The 27,141-nt window shown below is 46.9% G+C and overlaps 1 protein-coding gene across 1 annotated transcript in view; it reads right to left on the reverse strand.

Moving 5' to 3' along the window:
- LOC138953122 (dynein axonemal heavy chain 6-like) overlaps positions 1-27,141 on the reverse strand; it is a 141,426-nt gene that overhangs the window by 90,309 nt on the left and 23,976 nt on the right. Inside the window, exons 17-36 of the mRNA XM_070324913.1 lie at positions 26,490-26,722; positions 24,615-24,737; positions 24,046-24,219; positions 23,068-23,286; positions 22,279-22,565; positions 21,593-21,819; positions 21,093-21,283; positions 14,602-14,682; positions 13,169-13,327; positions 12,763-12,884; positions 8,973-9,144; positions 8,446-8,550; positions 7,706-7,824; positions 7,197-7,271; positions 6,730-6,817; positions 6,015-6,265; positions 5,494-5,725; positions 5,116-5,169; positions 4,670-4,884; positions 3,778-4,044 (exon numbers count right to left, since the gene is read on the reverse strand). Of these exons, the coding sequence (XP_070181014.1) occupies positions 3,778-4,044; positions 4,670-4,884; positions 5,116-5,169; positions 5,494-5,725; positions 6,015-6,265; positions 6,730-6,817; positions 7,197-7,271; positions 7,706-7,824; positions 8,446-8,550; positions 8,973-9,144; positions 12,763-12,884; positions 13,169-13,327; positions 14,602-14,682; positions 21,093-21,283; positions 21,593-21,819; positions 22,279-22,565; positions 23,068-23,286; positions 24,046-24,219; positions 24,615-24,737; positions 26,490-26,722 (3,394 nt within the window). The remainder of the gene's footprint in view (positions 1-3,777; positions 4,045-4,669; positions 4,885-5,115; positions 5,170-5,493; positions 5,726-6,014; positions 6,266-6,729; positions 6,818-7,196; positions 7,272-7,705; positions 7,825-8,445; positions 8,551-8,972; positions 9,145-12,762; positions 12,885-13,168; positions 13,328-14,601; positions 14,683-21,092; positions 21,284-21,592; positions 21,820-22,278; positions 22,566-23,067; positions 23,287-24,045; positions 24,220-24,614; positions 24,738-26,489; positions 26,723-27,141) is intronic.

The raw sequence follows: 27,141 nt of genomic DNA on the forward strand, positions 1-27,141 counted from the left end.
AGAAAGAGTCTCGCATGCTCGGCTGGACCACAGCCGAGATCGGGACCCGCCCTGTTTGTTGGAATAAGCAGAGACCGCCGTGTTGTCGTAAAGAAACAACAAATGGGTGCCCTGAAAAGCGGAGAGAAAGTGATGAAACAGACGCCAAGGAGTGTTCATCCACTGAGGCGTGGTCTGCTGCAACCAGACCCCGAAACGGAACTGAGACGTCCCAGCCGTGTGACGTCGGATTCCAGACTGAACTGAGCGCCGCCTGAAAAGGGCGCGCCTGCAGTTTGTATAAACGACGTTGAGTGGGACGGACTGCCCACTCCCGTGAATCGAACACCATGCCTTGGTGCAACACCCCGGGGACAACCAAAATTCTGCCGTAAAGTCCCAAGAAGGGGTGGCCGAGAAACTCCTCTATAGCCTGCTTCCGCAGAAAGAGAAGGATTTCCGCCTGTAAAGTCTCCTGAGCGTCTGGGCTGACCGGAAACCGGAAGTTGGCCGGCGCCCTGGACGAAGGGGCTTTGCCTTCCTGCCAAGGAAGGCGGAACCCCGATCGAATCACCCCCATGCTCCATAGGCTGCTTGTCCGAGACAGCCAAGCTGGCAGGACCCGGAAGAGGCCGCCTGCCACCAAAAGGGTAGAGGCTGGGGGGGGTGACTGGATCGGGGGTGGCTCATTGGGGGTTGGGCTTGCGCCCAGACCCCCGCTTCCCGAAGGAAGGTTTACGCTGGTAAGGACGGGACCGTGACCCACCCCTACCTGCGCGAGACGACTGCTGCCCAGAAGAGCTGTCTGGCGCTGGCGCAGAACTCCGTGGTTTGTTACTGTGCTGCTTAAGAGCGAGTTCCGTCAGTTGCACCACATGTTGGTCACGAGTTTCCTCAGTTTGCTGCCGAAGGGCATCCAAAGAGCGTGACCCCAGCAACGCACCCTCTGAAAAGGGAGAGACTCTCAAAGAGTCTATGGTGGCCTTATCCGTCAGGCGAGAGCCGTTAAGAAAAGCCTCGCGCCTCCAGAACACCACCTGAGAGTAGAGCCGAGCAGCAAGCGTCATCTGACTGTCAGTGACCTTCGCAAGCGCCGCCAGGAGCATGGCAGCATCAGCCTCAATAGCATCGTCACGAAACCTAAAAGGCTCGATGGACGAAGCGATGGCTCTCGTGAGAGACCGGATGAGCGTTTCCGCTAAAGAGGTCAGTTCAAGGGAAGAACGCCCGCTTTCCTCCAGCCCGAGTAGACTCTGTTCCGTACAAACGGAAGTCCTATCCCGGCTATAACCATCCTGCCGCAAGCGAGCCAGTTCCGGAGTCACCGGAAGTGGAGCTGTGGGCAGCGAAAAAGAGGAGAGAAGAGAATGTGGCCTGCTAGGCAGCCGCGATCTTCTTGAGTTGGCTGGGAGGCCGCCGCCTGCCTGAGCCGAGGTTAACCAAGGCTGGGCAGAAGGGGGGGCTTCCCCATGAGCAGCCAAAAGAGGGTAGGGTGTGTTAGCGTCCGCCAACACCTGAGCCATCACAAACGGGACGGAAGGAGATTCCATGAAACGGAACTTCGCCCTCGTGTCCCCCGCGCCCGCAAAGTCTGCCAAAGCAGAAGGAGGGGGTGCGACAACAGTAGAGTCGGCGGAGACACCCTCAGGGAAGTACCGTGAGGTTATCTCCGCAGCCAACTCCAGAGTAGGGCCCAGCTTATTGGGAATCCGTAAGGGGGTAACGGATTCGGAACGATCCTCATCCCCTTCCTGTTCCTCTCCAAAACCTTCCTGATCTCCATCAGAAGGAGGGTCCGGTAAACCGGAAACCCACCCGTCCACGGAAGCGGAAGTGGCTAGAGTCGGTTGAACAATAGACGGAAGCGCCGCAAACTGTCCACCAACAGCACCGCCGACAACCGGAACCGCCGCGGCGGAACCGGAAGTCGGGGCCGGAAGTCGATGCGTAACCAGGGACGGGATAGCAGGGACACTGCCACCGGAACCACTAGCCCGCTGTCCTCCACCGGAAGTGCCTGCCACAGCACAACCGGAAGTCGAGGACGACAATCCGCGGGCAGGCCCGACCGGAAGCCCCGAGGGGCAACCAGAGGAGCCTACCCCCTGCGAACTCCAACCAGGAACGGCGGCAGCCGAACCAAGAGCTACAGGTCGATGACCGCCGACAGAATCTTGTAGGCCAGAACTGGGCAAACAAGACGCTGCTGCCTGCCCCCCAGAGGCCGGGACAGCCGAAACTGATCCCAGGGGGGCAGGCTGGCGCGCTACGCCGCTCCCTAGCGCACCCGCCACGTGATGGACGGTGTACTGCCGGGGAGGAGCCGTCTGCGAACCCGGCGACGCAAGAGCGTAACCCGGGCCCGCAGGCAAGTGTGAGCCCCCAAAAAGATGGGGACTCCCACAAACGCCGCCCAACGCCGAAGCGCTGGAACCGGGCGGCGCTAAGGCCGCGAACCCCCCTGACAAGGCAGGGGAATCCGCAACCGAACCAGAAAAATCCGGCCCGAGATCGGCCGACGTGATCGTCGCGGACGGCCGCAGCCGAGAAAGAGAAGCCACCCCCCCCACGCCAGGCGGGAGGGGAGCGACAGGCCTTTCAGCCGAATGTAAGGCAACTAGGTCATGTTTCAGAGTGGCAAACATAGCCAGAATTTCTTCCCGCGACACGGACTCGCTAGACCGTGGCGTCTGCGAGCGCGAGAGAGGAGGAGAAGAACGTTCCCGCGTAGGGAAAACCGGTGACGGTGACGTAGAGTCGAGCGACACCCGTTCTGTCTTCTTAGTCACCGGGTCCGTAACCAGAATTAAAGAAGTAGGCTGTGAAGAAGACACAGAGGCACGCGTCTTTGATTTAGACTTAGACTTGTCTTTATCCTTCTCTTTTCCCGGTGAAGAGAGTAGGGAAACAAGTTTGCCCTTGCTTTTTGAGTTTTTGTCCGCCATTTGCAATATCGAACACGCGCACGTGGAGATGAATTACAACAGCGAAAATACTCAAACGAACGAAAATACTCGAACGAACGCAGCGAAGAGATAGTGAAACGATCTTACCTAAAGATAGCAACGCAAAGACCAGGGTCAAATGGCCTTCCACGAAAGGCCAAGGCAAAAAATATGCCGGAGTACAACAACACGTCTGTGCAGTAGTGTTGAAGTGGGTGGAATGACGGCCGGTAGCAGGACCGCGCATGTGCGGGTTACCGGTAGGGGAGGTGACTCCCGTCCTTGACTACGGATTGTTTTTCTTAGGGAGTTACTTCCCCCCTTACCAGGGTCGAGTACTACTTCAATATCTTAGCAATGAACTGAAGTTAATGCCATTTATGTGAGTTGAGGTAAGAATATGTGATTGAATGGAACTTGTCAAATTTGAATCTTCCTAAACTCTTGTATGTAACCATCATTGTGAATGGACTAATTCAGTGTAACTTAATTACAGAAAAAACACATTCAATTTAAATTGAGGTTTTCATAAATAGGTTCAGTCAATGCAGACCTGAAAAGTTGCATGAAACTGGAGCGTACCCATCCCTACGAAACACACAAACACACACAAACACAAAACATTCCCATTCTTGCCCCTGACTTCCTCGTGTTTTCTCCCTTTACACTCACTTCATCTGAGCGTGCCTCCTGCTGTTGCCAGCCATGACCAGCACAGACTTGATGGCGCGCATGCCAAAGTCACTCTCACACACACACACACACACACACACACACACTGACACACACAAACATTCCCATCCCATCCATCCCTTGCCCCTCACTTCCTCGTGTTGTCTCCCTTTACACTCACTTCATCTGAGCGTGCCTCCTGCCGTGGCCAGCCATGACCAGCACAGACTTGATGGCGCGCATGCCAAAATCGTAGTGGTCCTGCTGCGACAACTGCTTGCTGGCCAGCTGGTACAGGTTAACGATCTTCTGCGACAGGGAGCGAGCGTTGACGAACCCTTCAGAGAAGAGCATGATCTCAGCAATCAGGGGGTAGTCTGGCACCATCATGGCCACCGGGCGGAACAGAGATTTCAGGTTGTCTGGCAGATCAACTCTGCCCGCGTAACTGTACAAAAATCACAAAGATGCAAAATTCACATAACTTATCAACATAAATGAATCTATATGCACATTATAGGGAAGTATGTTCTCAGTAGCTCAAGCACTCTTGATTTGACTCTACTTTGCCAAGTTTTAGGTAACAAGGCAAAGTCACACCGTTACCCCTATTTTCCCCTCATGATTGCATCTTTTGATGACAATACCTCAAATCTTGACAGTTAAAATTGGCTCTTTCTTCTTCTTAGTAATCATATCAAACAACACAACATAAACTTCTGCTTGCCAAAATCAACATCCAATGCAATGAGAACAAATTGAGAAAGGAGATAGCAAAACAAAAACTGACAGAGGGAATGAATGAGTGAGTGAGTGAGTGAGTGAACGAGTGAGTGAGTGAGTGAGTGAGTGAGTGAGTGAGAGTGTGTGTGTGTGTGTGTGTGTGTGTGTGTGTGTGTGTGTGTGTGTGTGTGTGTGTGTGTGTGTGCGTGCGCGTGCGTGTGTGCGTGCATGCGTGCGTGCGTGCGTGCATGCGCGCGCGTGTGCGTGGAGTTTGCTATTGTACATTGCAGTGAGCTCCGGTGAGAAAGGGCAATTAATTAGTACCCATTATTATTATCTATTATTATTACGTTGGGTTCATGGTGATGAAGTAGGCACACGAGATGTTGAGCTTGATGTCCCTGGCCTCAAACATGAAGCGCAGAGAGTTGGAATCCTTGGCAGACTTGATGGTGAGGATCTGCTGGGCCACCACGGACAGCACCTCAATGTCGATACGGTTGAACTCATCAAAGCAACACCAGCTGCCCGACTGCGCCAGACCAGAGAAGAACTTGCCCAGCATCTGAGGATGAGAAGTTCAGTATGTCATACAGAGTGAATACCATACAGTGGTACGTGCGATGAAAGGCCACACTTGATACCAGCAAAAAGTATCCTCACATATTCTTTGGTATTCACAGGTATCACTGTAGTATAATGTCTTACTTTAAACGCAAGGTTAGCATGCACTTATACATGATCAAACTTGTGACTGAAGCAGAGGTGGATGCTTTCAATGACAAATGTTACTTACCTTGTAGTCCAAGCCTTCTGAGCAGTTGAAGACAACACACTGTTTTCCCATGGCCTGTAAGAGAGAGAAGTTTAAGAGATGTTATAGGTCTGTCTGTGCCTTGTACAATGACTAAATGAGTCTTGTTTTCAATATTTTACAGAGAATTACATCAAATAACAGCAAAGTGTTCATGACTGCAAGCAAGTAAGAAAATCGTAAAATCAAAAATGTAAAATAAAATTAAAGAATGAACAAAGAAGTAAAGATTACATCTAAAATCTATCTTATCTATTTATCAAAATGTAACTTTTTTTTTCTCTGATGTGCTTTATCCATCTCCTCTTACCCCAGTTTCACTATTGAAGAAAAAAGCAAACCATAAACTATAACACCCACCTTTGCCAAGTCTTTGACAGTCTCAGTCTTGCCAGTACCGGCAGGGCCAGCAGGTGAAGCCCCCAGGTTGAGGTTCATGGCGCCGGTCAGTGTCAGGTAGCAGCGGTCAGTCAGGGGGGTGATGACCAGACGGGGGGAGCAGCCCAGGTACTCATAGCCATACTGGAAGGCAGCGTTGGACTGCCGCACCTGGCAGTTGTTGGTTGTCTCGTCCCACTCGTAGCGAAGTTGTCTGGGTGGAAGAACAAATGAAAAGTCTCCTGAAGCTCAAAGCTATAACTTTCAGTGCATCATAGTAAAACTTGCCAAAACAATTGTTAACCTAGGCTCTCCTTTCTACATCACTGAAGCAAATAATCTCAGCTTCCACTGTGTTCATTAAGACACTTGCCACATTAAAAACTTGATTTAAACATTTGTTTTTACGACATATACATGCACAAAGACATACATGCACTTCACGCACGGTCAAACAGACACACACACTCACACAGACAGACACTTTTCACCAGTACACTCACTTTTTCCACTCAAAGTCAGTGGGTTTCTTGACACGCTTGCCGATGAGGCCGAGAACGATGTCGCGATCGTGCACGGTGATGGTCAGCAGCGCCTCGATGCTCTGCCGCTGGAAGGACACCAGGCGGTTCAACACCAGTCCCGCCAGCTCGCTCAGCTTGCTCATCATGTCATCCCTCGTCGCCATCAGCGCCTTCCGCACGTCCGTCTGCTCCAGCGCCGCCAGCACGTTCTTGTTGAAATGGATCTGAGTCTGTAGAAGGGAGGTGAAATTTGATGTTTATTTGCACATACTGTACCCTAGCTTACTTATTGCATTACCCCTGAGGGTTGGCTGGATTACACCCTCGGATGTCCAAAAGATGTTGATAGATTTTGGTAAACTTGCCACGTTCCAGGATCGGGATAGCTACCCAAGACTTGATTTAAGGAGACAACATTAACCTCAAATTGCATTTCAGTACAAATATGAATGCTTACTGTGGTAATCCTAAATGATGATCAAGACATAACAGCATGATCTTTTATTTTGCAGTTAGTTTTCAAGATACTGCTGGATGAATGTATACCAGTGTACTACTGCATTCAACATGTAAATAAATCCAATCAATAAACTACAGACAAAAAGAAAACAAAATAGGGTACCTATCTGTATCAAAACATTTACAGGAAATAACTTTTCTTGACCCATAGAGACATGCAGAAAGAGGAACTCACCACAGTGAGAACCACCTGGCCAGGATGTTTCAACACCCAGTCCACCTGGGGAGTGTCCAGCCAGTCAGCCAGACCCAATTTCAGGTGTCTGTGCATGGTAAAAGTATACAATCAGAGCATTCTCTATTTCAGCCAGACCCACTTTCAGCTGTCTGTCCAAGGTAAAAGCATACAATCAGAGCATTCTCTATTTCATCAAAGCAAAACATAACCCCCGCCAAGTATGCATGACATAAAACATCTGCTGTCTGACTTTCTCTTGTACTTGAGTGAATCCTGCTCTCTTTTGCTTCAAAACAAATGTGACAGCCCTATATCCTGATCAGCTACATGTATATCTATACATGTCAGGTATGGAAACATTACAAACAACAAACAATATTTAATAATTTTGCGTGTGCTAGACACCGTCATACCATGTTAGTGAAATTTATAAAGAAAGACGCAATATATCACAAGTGACTTACTTCTTGACTGTTTCAAACATTCCTGCTTCAACCGTGCCCAACCACTGCTCCACAGGACCTCTGGCTCGGACATTTCTATACGGGAGAAGAAAATATTACATTTAAAAACGCTTGCAGAAACATGCCTTGTAATATTCATATGTAACCGAGTGCCGAAACACCACAATCACCTTTGGAGGCGAAGTCCAATCAAACAGGACTGAGAATTTTAGAGCTTATTTCTAAGCCCTATAAAAACTGTCATACATCCAGAGAGACAAAAGAATCAACAATGTAAGCATCTCACTTTCTTGTGTACAAACTCTCTCAAAAGTGATCTCATAAACAAAGCCATCAACTTAAAAACACACAAAGGATATCTTGCTTAATTTAGTGACCGAACAATACCCACATGCCCCTTTTTCCTCTATAATTCCTCTTTCTATAGAGACCCTATGTCTATTACAACCACTGAAGGGACCGACCAACAGTGGTTGTTATACACAGGTTCAACTGTATTTACACATCACCTTGGCATGTTGATGACCTCGTTTTCTGCAGACATGATAGATTTGACGGTGGGTGGTTGCCGTGGCAGCTGCCTGATGTCCAGCTGCTTGATGTTGCCGAAGCACTTGCCCAAATGAGGCTGAAAAGTCAAGATACAATTTATAACTGGTTGAATCTGCCAATCTTCTTGTTCTTCTTGCCTAAGGGTCACCTTATAGTGCGAGTTTTATGTGCCACACCGCTTTAAAACCCTGTGAAAATGTGAATACTTTCCTGGTTCTTTCTGGAGAGAGATGCAGACATGCAAGTCATTGTAAACTCAGCTCAAATCACCTTCTTCTTCTTCTTCTTCTGCGTTCGTGGGCTGAAACTCCCACGTACACTCGTGTTTTTGCACGAGTGGAATTTTACGTGTATGACCGTTTTTACCCCGCCATTTAGGCAGCCATACGCCGCTTTCGGAGGAGAAATCACCTTCAAAACTCCCCACATTTTCTAAGATCACTAAGTATTAATAACACCATCACTCTTTGTCCGTACCTTAATTAATGTCTTCTTGGGTCCAATTGGCCCATATGAACATGCTATGATTATTCACTGTAAGCCTACACTCTAAAACCAGGTAACTTTTTTTCATAATTTTACACTTGACACCTCTGCATTTCTTCTTACTGGATTGAACACCATGCACATATCACACCCAAGTTTGTTGTGGTAATATAATAACAGAATCCCCACTTTACTGTCCCTCTGCACTGACCTGGACAGCATTGGGATCCTTGGACTGGGCCAAGATGTCCAACAGCTCATCATTACTGAGAAAGTAGAAGCGTGGGAAGACAAAGCGCTTGGTCTCCAGGTAATCCTGGAAACAATGAGATGATGATTATAGATGAAAGTACTGCAAGCTAGTCCAGAATATAAACTATACGACACACTCTTCACGGATCTCCTTTGGCTGCGATATGCCGAAACTTAAGTTCAAATTGCCAAAAAATTTGCCATATTTTTGGCAGAATTGCCCAACTTTTTCACAGTGGGGCAATGTGACACTAAGGACTGCCTAACACTTCAAAAAAACAACTGCCAAAACTGTTTTGGCAAACTTGGCGGGGAAAAAAACTAGCAACATCCCAGTTCTTTGAAAGTGATTATCATAGATTCTCATGCTAAAACACACAGCACATTCTTGAATTTTATCGTCAAACATCTGTAACTGTTCTCCAGTTAAGAAACAAAGACACTTTTTTTTCAAACATAGTCTTGCAGTGAAGTCTTGCACTGTACCTCCAGACACTTGTGTATTTTCTCCAGACTGGCGTTGGCCTGCTGCAGAGTGTCCAGGGTGCCCGGAGTGATGGCTGACCGCAGAGCATTGGGTCGGTCCTCCACACGCCGCATAATGTCCTTCCACGACTTGTCCACAAATGAGAACATCTTGAACTCACTGGGCAATTGCCTGCAGGGGAAAAGTTAAACATGATGCAGAGGGCATAGCAGCACTTATCTCATTTCTCTGTGTGTATGAGTGGGAGTGTATTGCTGTCTGACTGCCTGCCTGTCTGTCTGTCTGTCCATCGATGAATATGAATTGTAGGAAACATTATTCAGTGTGGCAAGTTCAGATTTTCTCCCATAACACCATCTTCAGTTGTGGTTTTTTTATTTTTATAAATCAGTACTAGTGGTACCCGTGCTACGCACTTTGTGTGCTGCGCATGCGATGTCATTTTGTTGGTTATGTGCTTGTGAAAATGTTGTTTGCACCCCTCCCCCCCCCCCCCCCCCCCCCCGCACATTATCCCGCATATAATGAATTATATTCTCTTGGTGAAAAATAAAATGTTAACCCTTACACCGGTGCAATTCTGTAACACATGTTACATAGCCACTGGTGAATTAACAGAGAGAAAAATAACAAAAAACAGTCATATAGGTTTTCGCATCAATGGGAGGTAATCGGAACTGACCAAAAAGACTGCGCGACCGCACGCGACTATACAAACAAACAAAATAAAATACAGCAGGTATGACGTTTGCATGAATCCATGATTACGTCTACATGAACAACAGTGATAAAAGTGCGCATCTCTTCCCAGCCGTGCAGCGCTTTGAAAGTTGGAAGCATTAAAATTTAAACGGGTAAAAAGCCATCGTGAAGATACGAAAAAAAGTATGACGTCTAAAATACTTAATGATTCAAACGCATAGTATAACATATGTAATTGACAACAGAAAATATATACATGGTTCACACACACAATCGAGTGCACACATCCATCCATGCTTATTTAAAGTCATGTACACACACACACACATACATACATACATGGCATCAAGCAACACACAATTAAATGACACATATGGAATATGGAAAACGTATAATGGACATGAACATGGCAAGTAATTTACACCGTTACCTACTATAAAATTGATGATATATATATACCACTCACTTGCTATTCGCCTAAAAGCTTGCGGTGTGCTGTGACACATATAAGAAACCAGAAGAAAAAAGGACTTTACTTTGGCGAAAAGAGCATATGCTGCTTATTTTTGTACATAACTGCTATAACTGTATTTTTTCCGAACACTTACATGTAAAAAACATAGAGATATATCTTACCATTTCACTAAGACAGCCAAAATAACGGTCAAATTAAGGGGAGATCATGATGACGTACATGTCTATGGTTGCACCGGGGGAAAATATTTAGTCGCTGGAACCTATAAGGTATAACACATGTTACATAGCCACTGGTGAATTAACAGAGAGAAAAATAACAAAAAACAGTCATATAGGTTTTCGCATCAATGGGAGGTAATCGGAACTGACCAAAAAGACTGCGCGACCGCACGCGACTATACAAACAAACAAAATAAAATACAGCAGGTATGACGTTTGCATGAATCCATGATTACGTCTACATGAACAACAGTGATAAAAGTGCGCATCTCTTCCCAGCCGTGCAGCGCTTTGAAAGTTGGAAGCATTAAAATTTAAACGGGTAAAAAGCCATCGTGAAGATACGAAAAAAAGTATGACGTCTAAAATACTTAATGATTCAAACGCATAGTATAACATATCTAATTGACAACATTGACAACAGAAAATATATACATGGTTCACACACACAATCGAGTGCACACATCCATCCATGCTTATTTAAAGTCATGTACACACACACATACATACATGGCATCAAGCAACACACAATTAAATGACACATATGGAATATGGAAAACGTATAATGGACATGAACATGGCAAGTAATTTACACCGTTACCTACTATAAAATTGATGATATATATATACCACTCACTTGCTATTCGCCTAAAAGCTTGCGGTGTGCTGTGACACATATAAGAAACCAGAAGAAAAAAGGACTTTACTTTGGCGAAAAGAGCATATGCTGCTTATTTTTGTACATAACTGCTATAACTGTATTTTTTCCGAACACTTACATGTAAAAAACATAGAGATATATCTTACCATTTCACTAAGACAGCCAAAATAACGGTCAAATTAAGGGGAGATCATGATGACGTACATGTCTATGGTTGCACCGGGGAAAAATATTTAGTCGCTGGAACCTATAAGGAAAAATAACAAAAAACAGTCATATAGGTTTTCGCATCAATGGGAGGTAATCGGAACTGACCAAAAAGACTGCGCGACCGCACGCGACTATACAAACAAACAAAATAAAATACAGCAGGTATGACGTTTGCATGAATCCATGATTACGTCTACATGAACAACAGTGATAAAAGTGCGCATCTCTTCCCAGCCGTGCAGCGCTTTGAAAGTTGGAAGCATTAAAATTTAAACGGGTAAAAAGCCATCGTGAAGATACGAAAAAAAGTATGACGTCTAAAATACTTAATGATTCAAACGCATAGTATAACATATCTAATTGACAACATTGACAACAGAAAATATATACATGGTTCACACACACAATCGAGTGCACACATCCATCCATGCTTATTTAAAGTCATGTACACACACACACACACACATACATACATGGCATCAAGCAACACACAATTAAATGACACATATGGAATATTGAAAACGTATAACGGACATGAACATGGTTAAGTATTTTACACCGTTATCTACTATAAAATTGATGATATATATATACCACTCACTTGCTATTCGCCTAAAAGCTTGCGGTGTGCTGTGACACATATAAGAAACCAGAAGAAAAAAGGACTTTACTTTGGCGAAAAGAGCATATGCTGCTTATTTTTGTACATAGCTGCTATAACTGTATTTTTTCCGAACACTTACATGTAAAAAACATAGAGATATATCTTACCATTTCACTAAGACAGCCAAAATAACGGTCAAATTAAGGGGAGATCATGATGACGTACATGTCTATGGTTGAACCGGGGGAAAATATTTAGTCGCTGGAACCTATAAGGTTATACGGCGACTTATCAGGTGATAATGTTTCGAACTATTTAGTAAACAAATCTATGGAATATTTTGGAGTTCCATTAACAGATAAACAGATCTATCTATCTTCTTATTATTTTAGGTTCGTCTGGGGTAGAGAAATAAAACACACAGCTAGGTTCGTCTGAGGTGCGGTCGCGTGTTTAGTCGAACCGAAAGTTGAAGAAGAACCAATCACAGATCTCTTTCGCCGCGATGTCAAAGTTCAGGTCAAAGTTCACTGTTTCTGCTCAAATTTGCGAGACAAACCTCTTCAAACTTTGTTCGTGGACAAAATTGGAAGTCGGGACCTAGCGGAATCGATTTCCTGGGTCACGTTGGCATAGCAACCGAAGGAGAAGGCACAAATCCGCGCGGTTTGGTGACAGGAATCGAAAAACCACCGAAAATCCTACCAGTATTATATAGTAGATGGTAAAAACCATACACTTTGCACACCCATTGTAAAGCATATCAGTCTACTGGCACTTTTAAAATCTTGATCACCCCCACTTTATCTACAGTACTACCCTGTCAGCTGTGAAAAACTGAAGCATCAGCCAGAACCACTTTCTCTTTGTTCCATTAAGACCTCATTCCCTCACAAAAGGGGCAAAAAAACCGTACCTCTGAATGTCCGGTATGCTGAAAATCTGTTCCAGGTAGAGCCAGTTGCGCTGGCAGTTGAGCCACTCATCAAGTGTGCGGGAAAACACCAGAAGTTTCCTCTCCCACTCCTCCACCTGGGCCTGTCAGCATACCACACAAAGGATAAAGAAGTGTTAGGTTCCTCTTTGTCATGGTAAAAGCTGAAATGTATGCACATCCGTATATGGAAATTGTTCAATAAAATGAACACACTGCCTGGTTTTATGTGTTACACATCTTTTCTTTTCAATAAGTATCCTTACAGCACAGTAAGGCATGCGCACTTTTTAATCACAAAATTCTTCATAAGCAACCCAAAAATGCATTCTATAAAGCATATCACAATCAAAGGTCTACAAAATAATTAAAAATGACAACTTCAAACCTTGATGGGTCCCACGTAGCGAGATCCTCTGATGGTTCCCACGGTAACCTGGCTTTCTTCCAGCTGTGCCATGATGTCATCAGCGCCGTAGATGATGAGTGTGTCTCGACCTGCATGGGGAACAAGGCGGAAGTCTGTCGACTGCCACAGGTCCACAATCTGTCACAAACACAAGCAGAAAGAAAGGTGTCACTTATATACAGTGCCACAGGTCCACAATCTGTCACAAACACAAGCAGAAAGAAAGGTGTTACTTATATACAGTGGCACAGGTCCACAATCTGTCACAAACACAAGCAGAAAGAAAGGTGTCACTTATATACAGTGCCACAGGTCCACAATCTGTCACAAACACAAGCAGAAAGAAAGGTGTCACTTATATACAGTGCCACAGGTCCACAATCTGTCACAAACACAAGCAGAAAGAAAGGTGTCACTTATATACAGTGCCACAATCTGTCACAAACACAAGCAGAAAGAAAGGTGTCACTTATATACAGTGCCACCCCACTTTTATTAAGACCCCCCAATTTAAGACTTCCTTCTTGTTAAAACCCTCCTTTCCTCGATATTCTGTTGATGGCCTCTGTATGTTTACCTCCCTTTCAAGACCTGCTTTTCTTGGACTTTTGAAGGCTGTAAAAGGGGGTTTCCACCGCAGTGCTACAATGGTACCTACGGTATAAGGACACCCTTAGGACTAGCAAAAAGTGTCTAAATGTCATGGGGAACGAGGCGGAAGTCTGTCATGGCCTGTCATGATAGTAGTAAAGATTACAATGTGACAACAATAGGTCTTTTCGTGGGATGTCTCCTCTAATCGGATGGACCTCGTATCGCAGGTACCTCTACACAGCAAGTCCAGGCAACACAGTGAAATCTACAGATGTACAAATCATCTTCAAATGCAATAGCATAGACACTTTCACTATCAGACAGATTTTAAATGTGCAAACTTCAGCCCAATGAGAGATGTGACAATTCTCAAGGTTGTTCCATTTTTCTTCATTATCTTCATTTTATTTCCCATTAACTCATTGTCTCTCAGGTACGGATATATCCGTACCCACTGTACCCACTCATACGGCTCTATCTGACCAGGTACGAATATATCCGCTCAGACTGTTAGCTTCAGTCGCTTTCTGTAACGTCCATCTAACGCCTGCATTCCAGCGTGTTGATACACAGTTACTACACAGTTACTACAATTCTGAGTGACCTGCTGCAGCACAGCTGGTCTCGGCTAAAAAAAAATTGGGTCAACATAGGTGGGGTAGAAAATGTTAACATACTCATTCCATCACATGTACACATCTGCATAACACTTCTACAGCCATAAAACACAACAACTACACACATAATCCAAGTAAATTATTTTACAGTCAAACAATCAAGTGTAATTTTCTTTATAAACTGTTTTGTATGCTTCATACCTTCTGCAGCATGAGTTCCAGTGTTGCCTCATTGCTAGCCGTGGTAGATATGTCCTGTATCTTCTCCTTGGCCTTGAAAATCTGTCAAAACAGTACAGAAAAATTGAGCACAAAATATATGTGTACTGCATTTACTTCTTGATTCCCCCATGTTTGCTGCCAAATAAGATGCAACGTGAAGAGGCCAACACAAGAACAGACTAACAAAGGAGGGTATTTACTTCACCACGTTAGGCTCCCTTGAAGTACAAGAATTAATCGAAAATTTTTATCTAAATTTTGATTTGATTAATATACTAACCCGAATCACATGATTTGCATTGACCCACTTCGATGCTTAGGTTATGATAAAAGCTACCCCGTCTAGGTATAAGGGGAGCAACCCCAACTAAAAAAGTGACTGCACCAGCATGACTGGCACCCTGGGTTACGTCCCATGCAGCACACTACGTCATCAATGGTGCTGGTCACGTGATACCCCTTCAATCGACTAATAGAATATCAAAAATATCGAGCGGGGCAGGCGGGAGGGAATTACTTATGTGATTCGGGTAAGTATATTAATCAAATCAAAATTTAGATAAAAATTTTCGATTATAATTACATATTCTTACGCCGAATCACATGATTTGCAGATAACTCCAACCAGGCGGTGGGTAAGATCAAAGAAGATCAAACTCACTCTTAAATTCTGGAGAGGCATTGTCCCGTTGCCACCAAAGCAGGAAGGGACCTAGATCCATCGTTACAGATAGATCCATACTGCCAGAAGGCAGCAATGTCTCCCTATGAAACTGATAAAGACAAAAGCCGAGCACCAGTAAGCTGTGTGCAGGACATCATCCAACCTCCCAGACCGTAAAACGGCCGAGGAGGAGGCCCAGGCCCTGGAAAAAGAGCTCGGGCTGAGCCTGGGGGAAAGATAGCCGATAGCTACGCCAAGCATCAGAGAGCCCAGCCCGTAAGCTGTGCTCAGCCCTTCTTCCCATCTCCTGAACCAGAAAGGGGCTCAAGTCTTGAATAACCCGAGCCGAGTAGAGGGACAGGCAAGCTGCCCCCCCCCCCCCCCCCCCCCCTTACTCTTGGAAGGAAATGCCAAAAACCCTGGAAACGACTAAGCGTAAGGTTGACCGATCATAAATGAAAAGCACCAACCTTCCCCAGGACCGTAAAACAATCATGCCAAAGTTAAAAGCCTTGGCATGGAGAGAGGCCCGAAAGGCCGGAGAGATAACGGTCAGCTCCAGAGAGTGACCTGTTTCCGAGAACGAGAGAGAGACGTCTGAGTACAAAAAACCAGAGTCAAACTCAAAGAAAAAATCTCAGAAGAGACGGTCCACTACCAGTCCATGCAGAAGCATAGAGGGAGGTAAACAGAGGAAGAAGCGGCCTACGAAAAGTGTAAGCCGCCAGCAGGGCGGAGATCGCGGTGGCCAAAGCCTGATGTGACCGGTGACTCTAACCGAAATGACTAAAGTCAGAGTGTTCACAAAGCAGTCTGCTTGTAGGTAAATGAAAGAAAATCAAAAACCCAAAACAGAAACGAGACTGGAAAGGAAAAACAGAAAACCGTGAAGCTAACCAGCCTTAAGAAGAAGAGCCCGAAGTAAATATCGCGGCCGACCGAGCCCAGAAAATTCCTGAGTCTGGCTGAAAAACCAAACACGTCTGATACCTCAGAACCGAGAATCAGACACGGAACACAACAGGCAAGAGTCCGTAATAGTTGCAAGTGGTAGAGGGGTGACCGTAACAGGCAACCCACCCCACCGGAAGTCGACCCGACTCGCCTCATGGCAGGATGAGGGAGAAGAGGAAGACACAAATTCTAGAGACACGGAGACCGTATTCGCCCATGCCAGGCAGGAGACTATTACACGGGCTAAGGCTGAGAGCCGTAACGCCCGTAGACCTGCCATCAAAGATGCTGGGCTGAAAGCCCGCACCAAGAAACCAGGAAATTAACTAGACCTCTACCGAAAGGGGAGGGTTAGCCAATAAAGCTGAGAAAAGTGATAGGCCACAAGAATGACCCCTCACCATGCATTGCTAAAACCAATGCAAACTCAGTAAAATCTGAATGTAACTTCCGAGGCCAACTCAAGTAAACCTTAAGTTTGGACGAAACACCAGAACAAGTCCGATCGCTAGAGAAAGACAGAGTCAAAATCGGCGAAAGACCCACTAGGACCGAGTCCAAAAGAGCAAACAACAACCAACACCACCAACGGATGAAATGGCTGTTGCACCAGCCGAGGCTAAAAAACCCGGAAGCCCTAATGCCGGCTGTTGTTCCCAAAAAACACCGACTAAGACGTCTGTGAAAGGAAGAACCTCTCCGGATAAACCTGAGCTGAGGACTTAGCCTGAACAAGCTGAGTCTGCTTAGGTAGAGCCCGTTTTGCTGCTTCAAAGCTTGAAGAGCAAAAGAAGAGACCTAAAGGCCCCTACAAATCTTTATTTCCTTGGAGGCCAGGGAGGCCTTGGAAGCCAGGAGACCTTAGAGGCCAGGAGGCCTTAGAGGCCTTGGAGGCCAGGGGGCCTTGGAGGCCAGGAGGCCTTGGAGACCAGGAGACCTTGGAGGCCAGGAGGCCTTAGAGGCCAGGAGACCTTGGAGGCCTTAGAGGCCTTAGAGGCCAGGAGGCCTTGGAGGCCAGGAGGCCTTGGAGACCAGGAGGCCTTGGAGGCCTTAGAGGCCAGGAGGCCTTGGAAGCCAGGAGACAGAGGCCAGGAGTCCTTAAAGGCCAGGAGGCCTTGGAGACCCGGAGGCCTTGGAGGCCTAAGAGGCCCGGAGGCCTAGGAAGCCAGGAGACCTTAGAGGCCAGGAGGCCTTAGAGGCCAGGAGGCCTTGGAGGCCTTAGAGGTCAGGAGGCCTTGGAGGCCTTAGAGGCCAGGAGGCCTTGGAGGCCAGGAGGCCTTAGAGGCCAGGAGGCCTTGGGGGCCAGGAGGCCTTAGAGGCCAGGAGGCTTCAGAGACCAGGAGGCCAGGAGGACTTGAAGGCCAGGAGGCCTTAGAGGCCAGGAGGCCGAAGAGAGACCCATCCACCAAGGGTGAAGAACTAAGGGTGTCTCTCATTGATTCCTCACAAACTAGGAATGGGCGAGGAACAAGTCCCGTCTGAACATGACCGTATGGGCATTGTGCAGAGAGGAAGGCCTTCTCTGTTCTAAATTCGCCCTAGCAAAGGTGGAGAAAGCATCCCCTGCGTCCTGCTCTTTACTGAGTGTAAAGGGCGCCAAGGACTCCGTAAAGGAGTGTCTCCAAAATGGAAGCAAGTTCCAAAAGCTGTCTGCCCACTTCCTCAGAGGGGAAGAGAGTCTGCTCAGAGAGCAGGGGACTCGAAACGTTCCCCAAAGAAGAAGTTCCGGCGTGACCGGCAAAGGTGCACGCCGAGGGGCAAAAGACGACAGCAAATTCCGGGACATCTTGGGCAAAGGCAACTTCCTCTGAGCCGCTAATGTCCCGAAGCTGGGAAGGCCGGAGCCTGAAGCCCCTTTCCTGCAAGTCAACGGCCAAACTTCACCCCTGACTAAGAGGAGGATGAGAGGCGTCGAAGACCAAAGGCACAGGAAGTGAGAAGAACGGCAGAACCCACTACCGAAGTGTGTGGTAGCTGCTAATCCGCCTGAGGCAGGGAGCCTGCAAGCCCAAAGGGCACTGCTGACGAAAAAACCAGACTCAAACCAGATGGGACCATAGCAGGTCCACTATCCAGTGAGCCCCCACTTCCGGCCGGAGCCAGAAGCGCAGAGGTCGCGTACGATCGCCGACATAAGGCAAGGTTCAAACCGAACGTGACCGTAGTCTGTGCACTAACCAGTGAACCTACGCTTCCAGCCGGAACCAGACGCACAGCTGTCGCGGACGACTGCTGAAGTAGGGCAAGCTCGAACCAGAAGTGACAGCAGCCTGTGCACTAACCGGTGAGCTCACGCTTCCGTCCGCAGCCAGAAGCGCAGAGGTCGCGTACGACCACCGCCGTAAGGCAAGGTTCGAACTGAACGTGCCAGTAGCCTGTGCACTAACCAGTGAACCAATACTTCCAGCCGGAACTGGAAGCACAGCCGTCGCGTACGACTGCTGCCGTAGGGCAAGGCTCGAAACCGGACGTGACAGCAATCTGTACACTAACCAGTGAACCTACGCTTCCGGCCGTAACCGGAAGCGGCGCCGTCGCGGACGACTGCTGAAGTAGGTAAAGGCTCGAACCAGAAGTGACAGCAACCTGAGCACTAACCAGTGAACCTACACTTCCGGCCGGAACCGGAAGCCCAGCTGACGCTGACGACTGCTGACGTAGGGTAAGGTCCAAATGACGTGACAGCAGCCTGTGCACTACCGGTGAACCTACAATTCCGGCCGGAACCGGAAGCGCAGCTGCCGCGGACGACTGCTGACGTAAGGCAAGGCTCAAACCGGACGTGAACGTAGTCCGAACACTAGCCAGTGAGCCTTTTACTTCCGGCCTGAGCCGGAAGCAGCTGTCGCTGACGACTGCTGACGTAAGATGTGGGACGCACCGGACGTGGCAGCAGGCTGCGCACGAGCGGAAGAACCACTGCTTCCGGCCGGAGCCGGAAGAACAGCTGCCAGAACTGACTGCTGTGGTAAGATGTGGGACGCACCGGACGTGACAGCAAGCTGCGCACGAGCGGAAGAACCACTGCTTCCGGCCGTAGCCGGAAGCCCAGCTGTCGCGTACAACTGCTGGTGTAAGGCGGGGTTCGGTCCGGACGTGAACGCAAGTCGCTCACTAGACGGTGAACCCCTACTTCCTGCGAAAGCAGGAAGCCCAGCTGTCGGAACCGACTGCTGGAGTACGGAGAGGTTCTGACCCGACGTGAACGCAAGTCGCTCACTAGCAGGAGAACATCCGATTCCGGAAACCGGAAGTGCAACTGCCGTAAACGGCTGCTGCAGACACCAACCTTGTTGTGGCCGGATCCCCGGAGGGACATGCACTGTTGCGCTACCGCAAGCGGAAGGCAACAAATGCCGGCCAGGAAGAGGAGAAGAAGATCCCCACGGGACCGTCCAGAAACATCACGGTGGACAGCAGCCTGGTCCGGTGAAGACCCAGAGTCTGAAGGAGAGAACGTCGCCTAACCCCCAGGCGGGGGGCAGAGCTGACGACGAAGTCCGCCGCGGCAAACCTCGCGAACGAGGGAATCCATTTCTGGAAATAAGCAAAAGATAAGGGCAGACCCCAGAGCCCTAGACTCTGGAGCCGAAACAGACGTAAAACGACAGCCTTAGAGGCCAAGACGGACGGCTGAGAGCCAGACGGCCGATCGTCCGTAACAGAAAAAACGGCACAGAACAACGTAAAAATTGCCTAAAATTGTGCCAACATGAACAACAACGGAGTTCTTCAAAAGAAGAGGCTGCTGAGGGATAGAGCTTAGCAGGGCCCAAGCCCTAACCCTCGGCCTAAGCTCCCTCTAATTCTCATTAACGGCCATGTAAGCACCGAGAGAAAAATAAACAAACAACTGAAACTAGCAAAGTCCGAACGGACGCCAACCTTTCAGAAGCCAGCAAAGAGGGCAGCTAAAACCAGTTTAGGAGCTACCAAAGGCAGCTAAACAACTAGCTATACGAAGAGTTAAGCGTCCGAGTACGGACGAAAAATCAACATAACAACAACATGCTAGCTAAAAATGGCGACCAAAGAGGAAGCCACAAGTCTGAAAATAATAAAGTCCGTACAGACACAAACATTTCAGAAGCAAGCACGCAAATAGATAAGCACATACGTAACAGCTACCGACGGCAGCTACAAAGCAAGCTACAACAGCGTTAATAGACCGAACACGGCTAAAACAACAGAAGCCAGACAACGTGCTAATGCAAATGGCGACCGTGAGGAAGCCAAACAACTGCTGAAAACTTCAGAGTCCAACGGACATGCGAAATTCACAGCAGAAGCAATAAAACATACAAGAAAATATGAACGATCTCACCAGCTGCAAGCCAGCAAGAAGTAGACGGGGGCCGAGGCCGGAGGGTGCCGAAGACACAAAACCAGCCAGAGCAAAAGCGTACACAACCGTCACCCTTGAGTGATAGTAGTCGATTGAAGGGGTATCACGTGACCAGCACCATTGATGACGTAGTGTGCTGCATGGGACGTAACCCAGGGTGCCAGTCATGCTGGTGCAGTCACTTTTTTAGTTGGGGTTGCTCCCCTTATACCTAGACGGGGTAGCTTTTATCATAACCTAAGCATCGAAGTGGGTCAATGCAAATCATGTGATTCGGCGTAAGAATATGTAATTATAATTGGCATCATCAAGTGACGCTATCTAGGTGCAGATTCTGAACTGTGACAACTTTGCTATTCCTTATTCTATTACATAATTCTCTTTAAACAATCTGCCTTCCAAATGAGCTCCATCCATGCATAATGGTGAAAGGGGTAAGGACGACCCAGATGCAGCATCAAAATGTTTTGAGGAAGACAGCAGACACGATCAGTCTAAGCAGCTTACGTTCATCTCCAGAAGGTTGCCCAGGGTGAAGCTCTTGTCCCTGCTGATGACCTTGTTGATGATCTTCTGGATGGCATCCCAATGGCGTTGTCGTAGCGACGGGTTCCTCAGACTGGTGATGACAGGCATGCCTTGCTTGAAGTCCATCACCTTCTCCTTCAGCTGTGGAAGCACCTCATTATGGGGCAGACCTGCGCATAGTTAATATTCATATATTTGCATTATTTATTGTCTACAAGGGTGGCACAGTGGACAGTGAAGAATGAGTTGGGTTTGCAACAAACAAGCAGAAACAAACTGTGGTGTCTTACACAGGGAAAGAGTTCACTAAAGAAGGCTTGCAAGTCTGCACCCGTATGCATCCCTCATCCCCACAATAACACTGTTCATAAACCAAAACTTCCTTCTGCAATTTGTTTTCTAAAGACACAATCTTTAAAAAACAAAAAAAAAGGACAAAAAAGTATTCAGACCCCTCTCTCTCTCTTCTTTCATCTCACCTTTCTCCAGCATAAAGACAGTCTGCGTGAACTTGTTGACATTTTTCTGCAGCGACTCCACGTTGATGGAGTCAAAAGGCGTGGCCGTCCACTCGTCGACAAGGCGTGTCCACTCCTCCAGTGACTGCCACAGCAGCCGACGGAGCATCAGGTCGCGCTCGATCTCTGACAGGTCCGTCTGGATGTCTTGGGCGCTGGCGTCCGACTTCTTGTCCATCATAGCCAAGCTGAAAGACAAAGACAGGCAGGTTTAAGAAGGACTAAAACCGAAGCGCTTCGGAACTATGCTGAAGGAATAAAATAGCCAAGTTTAGTGAGGAATGATACAAAAGAATTTGTTCAAATCAGACTCTCACCCAACCTGAGCCATATAAATTCCCTTCAAGCAATATACAGAATGTAATAACAGTAACCTTTGCAGGAGTTCAAAACAACTCACGAAAGAATGCATTAAAACTAGCAACAAATTGTAACATGACTTCACCAAGAACAGTGTATTGATGAAGAAGAAAAACAAATAGAACAAACATATATATGTGCCAACAAATGTAAACAAAACCAGGAAAAAGGAAAATACAGTAGAACCTCCCATTCAAGATCATCAAAAACCTCATTTTGAAATGATTATTTACAGACAAAGGGTCTTGGGTGTGATCTACTGTTTCACAGTTGTCAGTAACACTTACTCAGGGTAGTATCCTATCTTCTTCTGCGACAGAGAGCTGCCGAAGCGCTCCTGGTAGCTGGCGTAGCTGCGGGCTCTGACGGACATCCCCTGGACCTCCTCCTGCAGATTCTGAATGGTCTCCAGCGCTGACACTGCCATTGTCTCCTCGTGCAGCAGGTCCGGGTCCTGCACCCTGCTCTTCAGCTCCATCAGCTTGAAGCGGATGTTGTGGATCAGCGTGTCCAGGTCCGACGAGAACTTGCCGATGTTGTCATCCTTCTTGGCCTCGCAGTACAGGATCGTCGACTACGACAGACGAGAACTGATTAGATGTTTGTATTTTCAAGAGCGTCAAAAGAATTGATCAGATGTTTTTCCCCAAAAAGCGACGTATGGTCGCCTAAATGGCGGGGTTAAAACGGTCATACACGTAAAAAAAACACTCGTGCCAAAAAACCACGACTGTACTGTGGGAGTTTCACCCAATGAACGAAGAAGAAGATTAGATGTTTGTATTATCAAGAGCATCAAAAGAAAGTTTGATAATTTAAAGGTCAGTCAGTGTGTAAACAAAGCTTATTACACTGGAAAAACTGCAGAATAACGACGTTCTGCAGTGAAAATATCAGTCACTACGCATGCCACAAGGCTGACAAAAAATTGTGTGTTATGATTCAGGTGTCATAACTACAAAGCTTAAACACACAAACTACCGTAAATCATTGAGTCAGGTCCATCTGATGTCTTATTGCACCAAAATGTATGTGTGGTGTCACAAGTTATCCCTCATGCTTCAAAATTCTCTCACCTTGAGATGCTGGAAGCTTGGAGCCAGTGTCTTGTACAGAGCCAGGTGCTCTGGTTGCTGGTCCACGTTGTAATCACGGGCAATGGTGAACATCTTGTTGACAATGTTGTATTCCTTCTCAAGGGCAGGCAACTCTGTTGACATCTTGCCAAGGAATGATAGGTGATCCACAAACTCTTCCACTGTGGCTGGAAACTGGTCCAGACGTCTAGAGGCACCCTGGGAATGAAAGTGATTAATTTCCTTAGTGATCTGCACAAACCTATCACTCTGTTTGTTTGTTTTTGATGTTCCTACTAATATATCCCCCCCCCCCCCCCCATTTCTTGACTGATTTATATGTTTTCCGTGCTCTAACCCTCTTTCAGTGTCCTGCACATAACCCTTATCTTTAACCTCTCTTTGAATACTTGCTGATATAAACAGAGCAGGTTTTAGCCACACTCTAAGTCAAAATTGATTTAGTGCTGATATCCATGTGAACTCATGCCGTTACCACCACCCCAAGCGACCCACAGGGAGATCTTTTCTGTATACAGTGGTACCCCCCTTTTAAGACCCCCCATTCTAAGACTTCCTCCCTTTTAAGACCCTGTTTTTTCACATTTTCTGTTCATGACCTCTGTAAATTTACCCCCATTTTTTAAGACTCCCTCCTTTTTAAGACCTGATTTTCTCAGATTTTTTAAGGTCTTTAAAAGGGGGTTCCACTGTAGTTCACCTTTCCATAGCCACCGTCTGTCTATTATGGCCATCTTTGGTCAGTCCCTCGGGTGGTCGTAATACAGTTGAACCCCCCATTCAAGACAACCTCCCCCCCCCCACCAATTTAAGACTTCCTCTATTTTAAGACCTTACTTCAGATTTGTGTTCATACCCTCTGTCAATTTACCTCCATTTTAAGACCTGATTTTCTCGGATTTTTAGAGGTCTTAAAAAGGGGGTTCTACTGTAGACAGGTAGGACTGTCCAACCCACCTTGATGATGGTCAGCAGGTCGTCACAGCGCTTGTTGGCCAGAAGGGGAAGCCTGTGGTGAACGTCGTCCTCGATCTTCTTGGGGTACGGCGTTGCAGAGTCGCAGAAGTCTGTGGCCCTTACCATCACCATGGCAACTCGTCTGCTCATCACCATTTTCCCCATGCGACGCAGCTGTAACAAGGGAGTGTACTTGACTCATTGCCACCAGTAAACTGTTGCTGGCATTACTGTGCACATCGCATTGAATTCAAAACTTAGTGCTCACTCAGTGATCTCCATTACAAATCCTTTGAGCATTTTCTGCGTTGAATGATTCCAAAGCTGAAACTAAGTTAGGGCTGGAGAAGAAGCTAAGGTAACAAAAAAAGCATACATCTGTTTGCTCACCACAAAAGAATCTGAAGAATTAACCAACACAAACATTACCTGAATTGCTCTATACTTTGAAACATCCAAGCCTTTTTTTCCTTATTCTAAATGTAACACTAACGATACGGAGGTCAACTGTCCACTTTATCTTAAAGTATTTCCAAAACAGCTCAAACAAAATTCAAGTTGACACTGACCATTTCTGTGTATGCAGCCAGGACCTGGTTAAAGTCGTCAGTGGTCCACGCTCGTTTGGCCATGGACTCTTCCACTTTCATCTCTTTGGACTGGTCCACCATCTGACAGAACTGGTGGTAGTTCTGCACACAGGCACACCACATGACGATCAGTATGACTTACTTCGTACGGGGCTGTGCACAAGGACGCCGCCACCAGAGTCTAGGCTACTGAGGTCTCTCTGCAGAAAGTCTTTCAAGGTAGCCCCAGGTGTGTCAGTATGTAACACAGATGAAAACGTTCAAGAACACATGCTTTAACTAGATAATTGGCTCAAACAGTAATAAAAGGAAGTACTTGCATAATACATTCAGAGGAATGCTGTGAGCTTATAACACTGTGAACAGAAACATTGCTCTAACAGCATCATGTATTACGGTGGAACCCCCTTTTTAAGACCCCTCAATTTAAGACTCCCTCCCAAGTAACACGCATATTGAATTCCCACTGGGTTCCCAGTGGTGAATAAGTGGGAAGAGGATGGGAGAGTGGGCCCACTCCCATCCCACAGAACTCCCACAGTCAAAGCTATGGGAAGAAAGTGGTATAGACCTGGGCCGTCCCTTAGTCTCTGGGAAACAAGCTTGCACTTCGACAGAAATGGGATAAAAGTGGGAATTCCCTCTTCGTTCCCACTCAGCGTGTGAGGAAAATGTTCCGACGCTGCGAGCGCGAGTCACACTGCGCGAGTCTGCAAGTTGCTCCATCGAGATCGGTGACGTCACAGCACACGCTGTTTACACTAGACTCGTTTGAATCGTAGCAAACGTTGAAGAATACTATCCTTCAAAATACACCGAAGTATTTTATATGTGTGTAATTATTGCAGTTCTGTTAATAACAACTGTTGTCTCGAGAATGGTTTATTTACTCACGTGATGACTAAATATTTTCAAGGATTTTTGTTTTCACTGCGGGACTATTATTCTGCCCTGTTCAGTTCCGCGTTGGGCCTGCCGATTGAGAGTGTTTGAAATTTGCTACAATTGCCGGCGAATAGACTGTGAATACGTTCCGTGCGCGTGAGTATTGCATGTGCATGGATCAAAGATTACATCTGAAGAACACCGAGTAATATAATGGCGGCTTCATATTCAACAAAGCGAAGACGATCAGTGGGATTACTGTCAAACTCGAAGGTTGATGAACGCATCAACACGGCTTTCCCACGTGGCTGCGCGCGCGCTCGTAATCCAGCGTCAAGTTGATTTGAGTGATTAAAAACTAGTGTGTGTGTGTGTGCTTGAATATGTATATGTGTGTATCAGTTGTTCTTGTTTTTTCTTTTCTTTATACATTGATGATTTTTAAATTCGCAGGACTCTTGAGACGTTCGCAAGAACCCAGTCCTCTACGGAAGTCAGAAGAAGAAGAATTAAGAAGAAGTCCCACACGTTTCCGATATAAACCCCACTTGTTTCCCACCTGAATCCCACTTGCTTCCCACCTGAATCCCACTCGCTTCCTACCTGAATCCCACTCGTTTTCCACCCGTGAATCCCACTCGTTTCCCACCCTGATCCCACTCGTGCCCCACCCGTTTCCCAGTCGTGTCCCACCCGTTTCCCACTCGTGTCCCATTTACTTCCCACTGGGCTCCCACAACGTCACCATGTGGGATCCCACTTGGGGCCCACATGGGATCCATGGGGGAAGGTTACTTGGGCTCCCTTTTAAGATCCTGTTTTCTCAAATTTTCTGTTCAGAACTTCTGTAAATTTACCCCCATTTTAAGACTCCCTCCTTTTTAAGACGTAATTCTCTTGGATTTTTGGAGGTCTTAAAAGGGGGGTTCCACGGCACCATTATGAGTAAGATTATGAACAATCACTAACTGTGATGTACTGGTCAAGCAGCTCCATCTCCATGTCCATGTAGGACTGGATGCCCGTCAGCAGGCGCTGGAATCTGGGGTCATCGTGTAAAATGAGGTCAAGGTCAGGCCAAGGTTTCTGCATCTCACGCCTCTCTTCCTCCTCCTCCTCGTCAAAGTGCAGACGCAGGTCATGCTTGGGTGGTGAGTAGAAGACGGACAGTCGTGGCTCTCTCAGCATGGGGACAAACTTGGCTGCACACAAGTATCAAGTACTCAAGCAAACTGTAAGGCTTCTTTTTAAGCCTACTGTCTATATGATACTTACCGAGACAGTACTATTCTTGCACATTATCTATTATAGGCCGAAAAAAATTGGACAAAACGCTGCGTGGGTACAATTATCTCCCATAACCATGCGCCACCGTGGATCCCAAGCACTGTCTGAGTGCTTCCCCCTTACAGGATGTAGGTGGCGCGTCCTCTTTCTTTATGAGCTGCAGACCCTCAAAAAGCCCATAACATATCAAGAGGGGAGGCGGGAGGGAAACTCTAATAGTACTGTCTCGGTAAGTATCATATAGACAGTAGGCTTAAAAAGAAGCCTTACAGTCAATATAACACTTACCTCGACAGTACTATTCTTGCACAGAATACCAGAGTGGTGTGAGGGT

Source organism: Littorina saxatilis, linkage group LG17 (assembly GCF_037325665.1).
Source record: "Littorina saxatilis isolate snail1 linkage group LG17, US_GU_Lsax_2.0, whole genome shotgun sequence".
NCBI lineage: Eukaryota > Metazoa > Mollusca > Gastropoda > Littorinimorpha > Littorinidae > Littorina > Littorina saxatilis.